The sequence below is a fragment of the Rhincodon typus genome, chromosome 19 (genome assembly GCF_021869965.1).
Source record: "Rhincodon typus isolate 14 chromosome 19, sRhiTyp1.1, whole genome shotgun sequence".
NCBI lineage: Eukaryota > Metazoa > Chordata > Chondrichthyes > Orectolobiformes > Rhincodontidae > Rhincodon > Rhincodon typus.
In genome coordinates, this window is record NC_063350.1 from 55,414,782 (window position 1) to 55,428,535 (window position 13,754).

At 45.5% G+C, this 13,754-nt stretch overlaps 1 protein-coding gene across 1 annotated transcript in view; it reads right to left on the bottom strand.

Moving 5' to 3' along the window:
- LOC125485436 (lysosomal protective protein-like) overlaps nucleotides 1-13,542 on the bottom strand; it is a 58,571-nt gene extending 45,029 nt beyond the window's left edge. The window contains exons 1-3 of the mRNA XM_048608193.1: nucleotides 13,451-13,542; nucleotides 12,866-13,029; nucleotides 5,476-5,587 (exon numbers count right to left, since the gene is read on the bottom strand). Coding sequence (XP_048464150.1) covers nucleotides 5,476-5,587; nucleotides 12,866-13,029 — 276 coding nt within the window. The 5' untranslated portion in view covers nucleotides 13,451-13,542. The remainder of the gene's footprint in view (nucleotides 1-5,475; nucleotides 5,588-12,865; nucleotides 13,030-13,450) is intronic.
- Nucleotides 13,543-13,754: the final 212 nt, after the last annotated feature.

The window sequence follows — 13,754 nt, forward strand, 5'->3', positions numbered from 1 at the left end:
TTTTTGAAGAAGGGTCTAGACCCAAAACATCAGCTTTCCTGCTCCTCTGATGCTGCTTGGCCTGCTGTGTTCATCCAGCTCCACACCTTGTTATCTCAGATTCTCCAGCATCGGCAGTTCCTATTATCCTGGTAAATCTCCTCTGCACCTTTTCCAGCGCTTCCACATCTTTCCTGTAATGAGGCGACCAGAACTGGACACAATACTCCAGATGTGGCCGAACCAGGGTTTTGTATAGCTGGAGAAAAACTTCACAGCTCTTGAACTCAATCCCTCTATTAATGAAAGCTAACACACCATACGCCTTCTTAACAACTCTATCCACCTGGGTGGCAGCTTTCAGGGAACTGTGGACATGAACCCCAAGATCCCTCTGCTCCTCCACACTGCCAAGAATCTTTCCGTTAACCCTGTATTCTGCTTTCAAGTTTGTCCTTCCAAAATGAATCATCTCACACTTTTCAGGGTTAAACTCCATCTGCCACTTCTTAGCCCAGCACTGCAACCTATCACTGTCACTTTGTAACCTAGAACAGACCTCCGCACTATCCACAACGCAACCCACCTTTGTATTGTCCGCGAACTTACTAATCCACCCTTCCACTCCTTCATCCAAATCATTTACAAAAATCACAAATAGAGGAGGACCCAGAACAGATCCTTGTGGTACACCACTCGTAACTGAGCACCATGTTGAATATTTTCCGTCCACTACCACCCTTTGTCTTCTAAGGGTCAGCCAATTCTGAATCCAATTTGCCACATTTCCCCCGATCCCATGCCTCCTTACTTTCTGCACGAGCCTACCATGGGGGAACCTTATCAAACACCTTACTTAAATCCATGTATACCACATCCACTGCTCTACCTTCATCCACATGTTTGGTCACCTCTTCAAAGAATTCAATAAGGTTTCAGGCATGATCTACCCCTCACAAATCCATGCTGACTATCATGAATCAAACTGTGCCTATCCAAGCGATCATAAATCCTATCTCTCAGAGCCCTTTCCAATAATTTGCCCACCACTGACATAAGACTAGTTGGCCTGTAACTTCAGGGGTTATCCCTATTCCCTTTTTTGAACAAGGGAATGACGTTTGCCTCTCTCCAATCTTCCGGCACTATACCCGTGTACAGTGAGGATGAAAAGATCATTGCCAAAGGCCCTGCGATCTCTTCCCTCGCTTTCCACAGAATCCTTGGATAAATCCCATCAGGCCCAGGGGACTTATCAATTTTCAAGTTCCTCAAAGTTCCTAGTACATCCACCTCCTCTAGCTTTCCAGCCTGTTTCACACTGTCCTCCTCTACAACTAGGTCCCTCTCAGTTGTGAATACCGAGAAAAGTGTTCGTTAAGGACCTGTCCTATCTCTTTAGGCTCCGTGCACAAATTCCCTTTACGATCCTTGATCAGCCCTACCCTTTCTCTGGTCATTCTCTTATTCTTCATGTATGTGTCAAAAGCCTTAGGGTTTTCCTTGATCCTATCTGCCAAGGTTTTCTCATGCCCCCAATAGCTCTCCTAAGCCCTTTCTTCCGCTCCTTCCTGGCTAACTTGTATCCCTCTATAGCCTTTTCCAATCCTTGTTTCCTAAACCTTACATAAACATCCTTCTTCCTCTTAACCAGTCGTTCGACCTCTCGAGAACCAAGGCTCCCTCACTCAACCGCATCTTCCCTGCCTGCTAGGGACAAACATATCGAGCAGACGCAGTATGCATTCCTTAAGCAATCTCCACATTTCAATAGTGCTCTTCCCTGACAGCATCTGTTCCATTTTATGTTACCCAGTTCTTGCCTAACAGAATTATAATTACCCTTCCTCCAATTATAAATCTTACCCTGCTGTATGTACGTATTCTTTTCCATGACTATTGTAAAAGTAAGAGTTATGATCGCTACCGCCAAAATGCTCTACCAACAGGTCTAACACTTGGCCCAGTTCATTGCCAAGCACCAAATCCAAAGTGGCCTCTCCTCATGTTGGTCTATCTATGTACTGTGTCAGGAATCCTTCCTGAATGCACTGTACAAAATCCGCTCCATCTAAACTATTACAACTAAAATGTTTCCAATCAATATTTGGAAAGTTGAAGTCACCCATGACTACAACACTGTGACTTCTGCACCTTTCCAGTATCTGCCTCCCAATCCGCTCCTCCACTTCTCAGCAACTATTAGGGGGTCTGTAAAAAACCCCCAAAGTGACTGCTCCTTTCTTGTTCCTGACCTCAATCCAAACTGACTCTGTAGACATATCATTCTCAAACTGCCTTTCAGTAGCTGCTATACTAGTCCTGACTAGCAATGCCACTCCCCTGCCTCTTTTACCACCCTCCCTATTTTTTTAAAACGCATCTAAATCCCAGAACTTCCAACAACCATTTCTGTCCCCGAGTTACCCAAGTTTCTGTAATGGCCACTTACCCAATTTTCTGTAATGCTGAAAGACTTTCAGCACTTTCCTTTTTAAAAACCAGCATCTGCAGCATTTTAAGAGTAGTATTTTTGGGGTCAGGTTTGTTGACAGTCCAAAGATGTGGGATATTATTAAGGTTTCAGAAGAGAATTACCTGGATGTTGCTGGATTTGGAAGGTTTGAGTTATAAAGAAAGGCTGATGGACTGGGGACTTTTTTCACTGGCGTGCAGGAGATTGAGAAGCGACCTGATACAAGTTTATAAAACAGTGAGACGTATAGATAGAGTTAATGGTAGTTACCTTTTCCCTAGGATGGGAGATTTCAAGACTAGGGGGCACAATTTTAAAGTGAGAGGTGAGAGGTTTAAAAAAGACATGAGGGGCAACTTTATTTTTCCACGCAGAGGGTGATTTGCATGTAGAATGAACTTCCTAAGGAAGAAGTGGTGAACATGGGCACAGTTAAGACATTTGGATAAGTACATGAATAGGAAAGGTTTGGAGGGATATGGGCCAGGAGCAGGCAGGTAGCACTAGTTTAGTTCGGGATTACGGTCAGCATAAACTGGTTGGACTGAAGGGTCTGTTTCCATGCTGTGTGATATGACTGTATTGGGGACATTGGCACCAGTTCAGGTGCAGTCCATACTGCTGTAAGCTACCGTAAGGATTTTCTGTCCTCTCATTGGATGTTTACCAGGCGACTGCAAGGAGAGGTGGGGGCGTTGGGGTGGGTGGTGCACAGACTTAATTGAGTTCAAGAAATCATCCTGAAACAGTACATCTGATTTAAGCCAAGATATTGGTAAGGCAATTGGAGTATAGCATACAATTTTGGTCGCCCTGTTATAGGAAGAGAGTGTTGTTGAACTGGAAAGGGAGCAAAAAACATTTACGAGGATGTTACTGAGGCTGGAAGGTTGGAGTTATAAGGACAGGCCGGATAGGCTAGAACTTTTCTCACTGGAGTGTCGGAGGCTGAGGGGTGACCTTATAGAGGTTTATAAAATCATGAGGGGCATGGATAGAGAGCGAATACACACAATATTTTCCTGTGTATTAGGGGAATACAAAACTAGACTGCATAGGTTTAAGGTGAGAGAAGAAAGATTTAAAACAGATCTACGGGCAACTTTTTCACACAGAGGCGTTGTGCATGTATAGGACAAGCTGCCAGAGGTGACAGTGGAGGCGAGTACAATTACAACATTTAAAAGACATTTGGATCGGTACCTGAATAGGTTTAGACAGATATGGGCCAAACGCATGCAAATGGGACTAGTTCAGTTTAGGAAGACTGGTTGGCATGGATGAGTGGGACTGAAGATTTCCATGACGCTGTAGCAATGATGCCATACGTGTCACCTCCAAAGTCTATTCTGAACCGTGAGCTGTCTCCGACTCCCAATCTGAGAATCCAGATAGACACACCGACAGGTAACTGTCAATGATAGGACCATGGCGAGATTGTGGTGACTTCTGGGAACTGTGCCTGCTCCGCTATACATTTCAAATCTGTTTCAGGGGTCAATCATTAAGGACATACACATGAAAAAAAAGTTTCATCACTCAAAGGGTTGTGAATCTTTGGGGACTGCAGATCTCCATGGTTCAGTACATCCAAGATGAAGAATTTCTGATCTCTCAGCCAATAAAGAAAGAGGAGCAGAGACAGATCAAACGATTAGCTACAGTTGTGTTGAGTAATGCAGCAAGCAAGGGCCCGGCCCAAGTGCTCTACTCCTGCTCCTGTTTCTTATTTAAATACACGCTCTTTCTTTTGTATTTGGGACTTTGCACAGGTTGGTGTTGCTTGAAAACCACCCTAAGCCATTCCAGCGCACCCACTGATACAGTTCAATAGGCTCTGACCTCCTCTCGATCCTCACTGAAGTAATGTTTCTCAGAGGTTGTTCATCACGGACAACATCGCAATTACATCAGACCATTATGTAGGAGTAGGCCATTCAGCCCCTTGAGCTTGCTCTGCCATTTAATATGATCATGGTTGATCATTTCTGCTTCAACTTCACTTTCCTGCCAACTCTCCATTACCCTTCAATGCATTAATAATTAATGAATGATCTCCTCCTCAGTTACGCGATGTCTTACTTTGTGCTGCCGAGGAAAGCAGTCAACATAATCAAAGACCGCTCCCACCCTGGTTATACTCTCTCCCATCAGGCAGAAAGTTTGAAAACACATACCGGCAGAATCAAGAACAGCTTCTCCCCCACAATTATCAGATTTATTGAACAGACCTCTCAGATACTGGAGTTGATCTTTCTCTATACCTTCTCTGTAGCTGTAACACTATATTCTGCATTCTGTTCTATTACCCTGATGTTCTTATAGAAGGCAGGATTTGTCTGGGTAGCATGAAAAACAATACTTTTCACTGTATCTCAGCACGTGACAATAATAAATCAAATCCAATCAAGTCCCAGCATCCACCGCTCACTGGGCTAGTGAATTCCACAGATTTACGACCTCTGGAGGAAAGTCATTTCTCATCTTAGTTTTAAATCTGCTACCTACCCCTTACCTTAAAACTACTACCTCTCATTCTAGATTGCCTCAAATGGGGAAACAACCTATGTCAACTTTGTCAACCCCCTTTATGATCTTCCATACCTCAATGAGATTGCCTCTCATTCTTCTAAACTTCAGAGAGGATAGGCCCAACAATCTCTTCATAAAACAGATCCTTCACCTCTGGAATCAATCTCTGATCCTCTGGTTGGGTTCCATGATTGTTCTGGAGTTTCGCCAAGTCAGCAGCAGGAACCCAGCTGATGCTTACCCCATTAACCCCATGCACCAAACTTCCCTGACCTTGCAATATGGAGACAAATTGGAAATTTGCCAGAGCTAACCAGCTCAGCACACGAGGGAAATCCATTGAACCACACAAGCTCATTCAGGGCAAACACCTACCTGATCAACTCATTCCACATATTTCTCAGCAGGATCCCAAACTCTTCGCAAATCCATCAAATCTTCCATTGGCCCGGCCAAACCCCGCCACCACCAAATTCCTTATTGCTTACCAAGAAGGGCCCATGTTCATTTAGAAGCCCATCCAAGGAGCTGCAGCCAGGTCCTCCGTTCAGCCACAGTACAACAGGATCACTTTCAGGATGGCCCTGAGACTCCACAAACCTGCAGGACAAGGGCCGGTAAATATTCAGCACAAAGAGACTTTGCTGACTGCAGCATGGTACACACGGCAATGGGCTGGGGCAAATAAAAAGGCCGAGCCCAGGAGTGGGTGAGTAGTGGAGCAGGACCCGAATCAAGTGAGAGAGCAAGGCAAGTTAAATGGAATTTTACCTAGAAATCCTTCCAAATTAAAGTTAGATTGAGTACTTTATATTTTTACAATGAGGATACCATTGTATTTTTTCAAATAACAAAGCTTATGACATTAATAAACCTTAAACGACTAAGGTTAGTTGGGGATGGCAGTATAGCTCCTGTCCTGTAATAGCAGATCAGGGGAATTTATGGACAGTACTGTAATCCTGAACAACAACTTCAGCAGGAAGTATCTACATCACAAATGTTAGCTCGGAGTTGGAGGCAATAAGGACTGCACAAGCTGGAGGCCAAAGTCTATAGGTGTGAGGCTGGAGAAACACAGCATCCAAGGAGCAGGTAAGTCAATGTTTCAGGCTGAAACCCTTCATCAGGACTGGGAATGGGGAGGGGGGCCCAGAAATAAATAGAGGGAGGGGCTGGGGGAAGGGTAGGAGAGATGGTAATAGGTGGATGCAGGTAGAAGGTTATTGTGATGGGTCCATTGGAAGGGTTGAGCAGATAGGCGAGTAGGAAGATGGACAAGTTAGGTCATGTCAGGAAGGGTAGGGCTGGACATGGGTTAATGCTGGTGAAGTCATTGTTAAGGCCTTGGGACCTTACAGCCCAATGGTGAAATATCAGGTGTTGTTCCTCAAGTTTATGTTTAGCCTCACTCTGACAGTGGAGGCCAAGGACGGACATGTTGTGGAGTGGGAGGGGGGATTAAAATGGACGGCAACCAGAAGGTCGGGTTGGTTGTTGCGTGCAGAGCGCAGACGTTCCACAAACTGGTCCCCAAGTCTGCGTTCGGTCTCCCGGATATAGAGGAGACCACATCAGGAGCAACGGATGCAATAGATCAGGTTGGATGAGGTGCAGGTGAATCTCTGACGGATTTGGAAGGATTGCTTTGGGCCTTGGGTGGAGGTGAGAGGGGAGATGAAGGGGCAGATGTTGCACCTCCTGCGGTTGCGGGGAAAGGTACCGGGTGTGGGGGAGAAATTGGTGAGGAGTGTAGATCTGCTGAGCAAGTTATGGAGTGAACGGTTCCTGGGGAAGGCGGACAGGGGTAGGGAGGGAAATATCTTTTTGGTGGCGGGGTCTGATTGTAGGTGGCAGAAATGTCGGAGGATGATGCGTTGCGTTTGCAGTTTGGTGAGGTGGTATGTGAGGACTAAGGGGACTCCATCCTTATTGTTGTTGGGGGAGAGGGTTTGAGGGCAGAAACACAGGAAATGAGGGAGATGTAGTTGAGGGCATCCTTACTAACTGAGGAGGGGAAATTACAGTCCCTAAAGGAGGAGGCTATCTGGGATCTCGTGGAGTGAAACGCCTTATCCTGGGAGCAGATGCGGCGGAAGTGGAGGAATTGGGAGTATCAGATAGCATTTTTTTGGAGGAGGGCGGCTGAGAGGAGGTGTAGTCAAGGTAGTCGTGGGAGTCAGTGAGTTTGAAATGGATGTTGGTGGGGTGAGTCAGTTTCTGGAGATAGAGACGGAGAGGTCCAGGAAGGGGAGGGAGGTGTCAGAAATAGTCCTGGTGAATTTGAGAGCAGGGTGGAAGACGTTGGCGAATTTGATTAACTGCTGGAGCAGGAGCATGAAGCCACACCAATGCAGTCATCAATACAGCGGAGAAAGAGGTGAGGGATGGTGCTGGTGTAACAGCAGAAGACAGAAGCACAGAAGGTGAAGTGGTGACATACTTATAGTGTCACGTGGCTAATAATCCAGAGGCCTAGGCTAATGTTCTAGGCACGCAGTTTCAAATCCCACCACAGCAGATGGTGACTTTAGTTTCAGTTAATAAAGAAAAGAATCTGCCAGTGAAAACTAGCCTCAATAACAGGTCATCATGAATCGATGATCGTTGTAAAAGCTCATCTGGTTCACTAGCACCCTTTTAGGGAAGTAAAGCTGCCTTCCTTTCCTGATCTGGGCCTACACGTGACTCTAGGCCAATAGTAATGTGGCTGATTGTTCACTCCACACTGAAAGAGCAGAGCAAGTTCCTCAATAAATCCTGGCCCAGTCAGTGACGTACACGTTGCATGAAAGAAGAAAAATAAAAAGCTAGAGTACAGAGATCTGTAACCAGCAATTCCGAATGTTACGTTGCCTACCCAGTTCCAGGCTTAAGGCCATTCCCCCACATGAGAGAAGAACTAGGAGTGGGTGGTGTGTGGAGGGCGGCTGAGGTTTCTACTTGTCAGCCTCCACCGCTCCCCTGCCAAAACGTAGAAACTGACATTTGTACCCCCAGGAATTAGGTTCTGCAAAGACTTCTTCAGGAGGAAGAGTTCAGATTAAAGCACTGAGCACCAGGGTAATGTCTGGGTTGTTACCTGACCAAATCACAAATGGACGTAGGGATAAATAGATTAGAAAGTTAAAAGAAACAGGCCGAGGAACTGGTGGGAGAGACAAAATGTTCAATTCATGAGCCACTGACAGCAGTACCAGGAAAAGAGTGAGTCATTCCCCTGTAATGAGCTACATTTAAACCGAACTGGGAGCAGTGTCCCAGCAAATCCAACAGCCCATGCTATGGGCACGGCTTTACACATGGAGTTGAGGTGGGAGACAGGGAGGATTTAAATAGGTTAACGTCGAAAGCAGGATGAGAAATAACAAGGCTCTAGCATCTCCAAATGGATGAAATAAATAAGCAGATGTGGTCAAGAAGGGATAGAGTCATAGAAATGTACAGCATGGAAACATACCCTTCAGTCCAAATCATCAGTGCCGACCTGATATCCTAAATCAATCTAGTCCCATTTGTCAGCATTTGGCCCATATCCCTCTAAACCCTGCCTATTCATAAATCCATCCAGATGCCATTTAAATGTTGTAATTGTACCTGTCTCCACCACTTCCTCTGGCAGCTCATTCCATACAGACACTAGCCTATGTGTGAAAAAGTTGCCCCTTTAGGTCCCTTTTAAATCTTTCCCCTCTTGCCTTAAATCTACGTCTTCTAGATTTGGACTTCCCCCACCCTAGGAAAAAGACCATGTCTATTTACCCTATCCATGCCCCTCATGATTTTACAATTCTCTACAAGGCCATCCTTCAGCCTCTGACACTCCAGGGAAAATAGCCCCAGCCTAGTCAGCCTTTCCCGAGAGGTCAAAGCCTCCGACCCAGATAGTTTACCAAATATATCAGGTTATCTGTGACTAAGGTGATACTGGGATAAAATAGAAAAGTGTTAAAAGCTAAAGGTATTATATCTGAAAGTATAAAAGATACACTATTAATAGCAATTAATGGCACAGACAGAAACAAATGGGTTTGATCAACGTCATTACAAAGATGTGGTTGCTCAGTGATCTAGATTGGGAAGTGGATGTTTCAGATTAGTTCACTTTTATAAGGGATATGCAAAATAGTGAAAAAGTGAGCTTACCCTCAATAAAGGATGGGATAAAGATAGCGGAAAGGAAGGATTTGATTTCAGAAAAATAATATGTTGGATCAACTGGAGCTAAGAAACAAGGTTAGAACCAGGAAAGGAGAGGTCACCCTGTTGGGAGTTTTCTATAGGCCTCCGAAAAGTTCCAGAGATGTAGAGGAAAAGATTGCAAAGATGATTCTGGATAGGAGCGAAAGTAACAGGGTAGTTGTTATGGGGGACTTTAACTTTCCAAATATTGACTGGAAACGCTATAGTTCGAGTACTTCAGATGGGTCAGTTTTTGTCCAATGTGTGCAGGAGGGTTTCCTGACACAGTATGTAGATAGGCCAACAAGAGGCGAGGCCACATTGGATTTGGTACTGGGTAATGAACCAGGCCAGGTGTTAGATTTGGAGGTAGGTGAGCACTTTGGTGATAGTGACCACAATTCGGTTACGTTTACTTTAGCGATGGAAAGGGATCGGTATATACCGCAGGGCAAGAGTTATAGCTGGGGGAAAGGCAATTATGAGGCGATGAGGCAAGATTTAGGATGCATAGGATGGAGAAGGAAACTGCAGGGGCTGGGCACAATTGAAATGTGGAGCTTGTTCAAGGAACAGCTACTGCGTGTCCTTGAGAAGTATGTACCTGTCAGGCAGGGAGAAAGTGGTCGAGCGAGGGAACCGTGGTTTACTAAAGAAGTTGAATCTCTTGTCAAGAGGAAGAAGGAGGCTTATGTAGAGATGAGGCGTGAAGGCTCAGTTAGGGCGCTTGAGAGTTACAAGTTAGCCAGGAAGGACCTAAAGAGAGAGCTAAGAAGAGCCAGGAGGGGACATGAGAAGTCTTTAGCAGGTAGGATCAAGGAAAACCCTAAAGCTTTCTATAGGTATGTCAGGAATAAAAGAATGACTAGAGTCAGATTAGGGCCGGTCAAGGACAGTAGTGGGAAGTTGTGCGTGGAGTCCGAAGAGATAGGAGAGGTGCTAAATGAATATTTTTCGTCAGTATTCACACAGGAAAAAGACCATGTAGTCGAGGAGAATACTGAGATACAGTCTATTAGACTAGACAGGATTGAGGTTCATAAGGAGGAGGTGTTAGCAATTCTGGAACGTGTGAAAATAGATAAGTCCCCTGAGCCGGATGGGATTTATCCTAGGATTCTCTGGGAAGCTAGAGAGGAGATTGCAGAGCCTTTGGCTTTGATCTTTATGTCGTCATTGTCTTCAGGAATAGTGCCAGAAGACTGGAGACTAGCAAATATTGTCCCCTTGTTCAAGAAGGGGAGTAGAGACAACCCTGGTAATTATAGACCAGTGAGCCTTACTTCGATTGTGGGTAAAGTGTTGGAAAGGATTATAAGAGATAGGATTTATAATCATCTAAAAAGGAATAATTTGATTAGGGATAGTCAACACGGTTTTGTGAAGGGTAGGTCGTGCCTCACAAACCTTATTGAGTTCTTCGAGAAGGTGACCAAACAGGTGGATGAGGGTAAAGCGGTTGATGTGGTGTATTTGGATTTCAGTAAAGCGTTTGATAAGGTTCCCCATGGTAGGCTATTGCAGAAAATACGGAGGCATGGGATTGAGGGTGATTTAGCGGTTTGGATCAGAAATTGGCTAGCTGTAAGAAGACAGAGGGTGGTGGTTGATGGGAAATGTTCATCCTGGAGGTCAGTTACTAGCGGTGTACCTCAAGGATCCGTTTTGGGACCACTGCTGTTTGTCATTTTTATAAATGACTTGGATGAGGGTGTAGAAGGATGGGTTAGTAAATTTGCGGATGACACCAAAGTCGGTGGAGTTGTGGATAGTGCGGAAGGATGTTGCAGGTTACAGAGGGACATAGATAAGCTGCAGAGCTGGGCTGAGAGGTGGCAAATGGAGTTTAATGCGGAAAAGTGTGAGGAGATTCACTTTGGAAGGAGTAACAGGAATACAGAGTACTGGGCTAATGATAAGATTCTTGGTAGTGTGGATGAGCAGAAAGATCTCGGTGTCCACGTGCATAGATCACTGAAAGTTGCCACCCAGGTTGATAGCATTGTTAAGAAGGCGTACAGTATGTTAGGTTTTATTGGTAGAGGGATTGAGTTTCGGAGCCATGAGGTCATGTTGCAGCTGTACAAAACTCTGGTGCGGCTACACTTGGAGTATTGCGTACAGTTCTGGTCACCACATTATAGGAAGGATGTGGAAGCATTGGAATGGGTGCAGAGGAGATTTACCAGGATGTTGCGTGGTATGGAGGGAAGGTCTTATGAGGAAAGGCTGAGGGTCTTGAGGCTGTTTTCGTTAGAGAGAAGAAGGTTAAGAGGTGACTTGATAGAGACATACAAGATGATCACAGGATTAGATAGGGTGGACAGTGGGAGCCTTTTTCCTCGGATGGTGATGGCTAGCATGAGGGGACATAGCTTTAAATTGAGGGGTGATAGATATAGGACAGATGTCAGAGGTTGGTTCTTTACTCAGAGTAGTTTAGGCGTGGAATGCTCTGCCTGCAAAAATAGTAGACTCGCCCACTTTAAGGGCATTTAAATGGTCATTGGATAAACATATGGATGATAATGGAATAGTTTAGGTTAGATGGGCTTCAGATTGGTTTCACAGGTCGGCGCAACATCGAGGGCCGAAGGGCCTGTACTGCGCTGTAATGTTCTATGTTCTAAGAAACAAGGAGCAGAAATACTGGTAGGAGTCACGTGTACACATCTAACAGTAACAAATCTATCAAACAATTCCTTTTTCAAAGCAAAATCTATACTGCCTTGTCTGATCATGTTATGATAATCTAAATGTATTGATCAGATTTCCATAAAAACTGGATTCTCATGAGGGGCATGGATAGGGTAAATAGCCGAGGTCTTTATTCCAGGGTAAGGGAGTCCAGAACTAGAGGGCATACATTTAAGGTGAGAGGGGAAAGATATAAAAGGGACCCAAGGGACAACATTTTCCACGCAGAAGGTGGTGCATGTACGGAATGAGCTGCAGGAGGAAGTGGTGGAGGCTGGTACAAAAACAACATTTAAAAAGGCATCTGGATGGATACATGAATAGGAAGGGTTCAAGAGGGAAGTGGGCCAAATACTGGCAAATGGGACTAGATCAGTTTTGGATATCTGGTCGGCGCAGACAAATTGGACTGAAGGATCTGTTTCCATGCTGTATAACTATGATTATTTATCCGACAACTGATGGGTAGCTATCTGGCCTGCAGTTCCCAGTCTTCTCTCTCCCTCCTTTTTGAATAGTAGTACTACATTTACAAACTTCCAATCCAATGGGACCATGACAAAAATCTATGGAATTTTGTAAAATCACAGCCAGTATCCCATATCTCTGTAGCTGTCTCTTAGAACGTAGATCATCAGGTCCTGGGAACTTACCAGATTTTAGACTCTCAGATTTCACCTGCTGGTATTAATCACCAGTTTCCTCACTCACCTAGTTTACCCTCCATTACTGGTATGTAAATTGTATCCTCTAACATAGACAGACAGACAGAATATTTGTTCAATGTTTGTCGATTCTTCATTCCCCATGGTAACTTCTCCTGTCTCTGCTTCTAAGGGACAGATATTTGCTTTATCTATATGGAGGTCCTGACATTGCTACAGGGCAGCCTGTAAACAGGGCAGCCGCTGCACGCTGGTGAAAGAGGAAGTGAATACAAAAACGTGAGGTAGCTCAGCAAAGTCACTCGCAGCTAAAAAGTGAAGCTAAATCACTAACCAGTAATGGAGGTGTATGTTTTCAGATGCATTCAGGTATCCGGAGTACTGTCTAAAGCTGGGTTGCTTGACCAGTCCTGGGAGGTAAGTGATCTCATCCTTGGCTGGAGCAGATTCGGTAAGAAAGACTTCCAACAGCACGGCTAACAACCCGAGCCAAACCATCTGTGTGAGAGAAACCAACAGAGCTTTTTTTTTAAAACTAGCGAGTTACATACCCCTTTGTTTTTCTCTCCTGGATCCACAGATATCCCGCAGCTCAAAAGAGTTCACTGCCACGACAACCAGCAGAACTCCCACTCAAAAGCTGGGCCGAATGGCCTCCGCCAGTTCTGGGGTGAGTTTATGAAGGGGCAGCGGGCAGGCCCTCAGCAGCCCACTGGGAATGTCAGTGTAGGTTCATTGCCCAAGTCCCTGGGATGGCACAGACCGGGAGGTTGGAGCACGGGCTGGAACCGTGCACTGTACCCCACGGAGACACAGCTCCTGCTCCTCGAGAATCCGAGGAAGAGAAGGCGGCTCTGGAGAGCAGTGTCGCCCCCACCCATGCCCGTTCCGGTACCCAGTCCCCTGCGCCGGGCATTACCCCTATACTGCACCCAGTAGATGCTGCGCTATCAGCTTGTGCAGAGCGGGGAGTCGCTCCCACTCAGCGCAGTGCCTAGACTCCGATCATGTGACCGCTAATCACATGACCCGGCCCTGCCGCGGGTGGTCACATGACCAGGTTGTGAGTTGATACACAGAGAGAGAAAGTAGGAAGTGTCAGTATTTGCAGTGGCTGGTTTCCCCCCTGTTTCCAACACATTTGCTTCCTCCCTAGTGAACTACACTGATCTCTGGGTACAGCCTCTGTGCCCCGCTGTCGCTCACTGCGATTCAAACCTGGC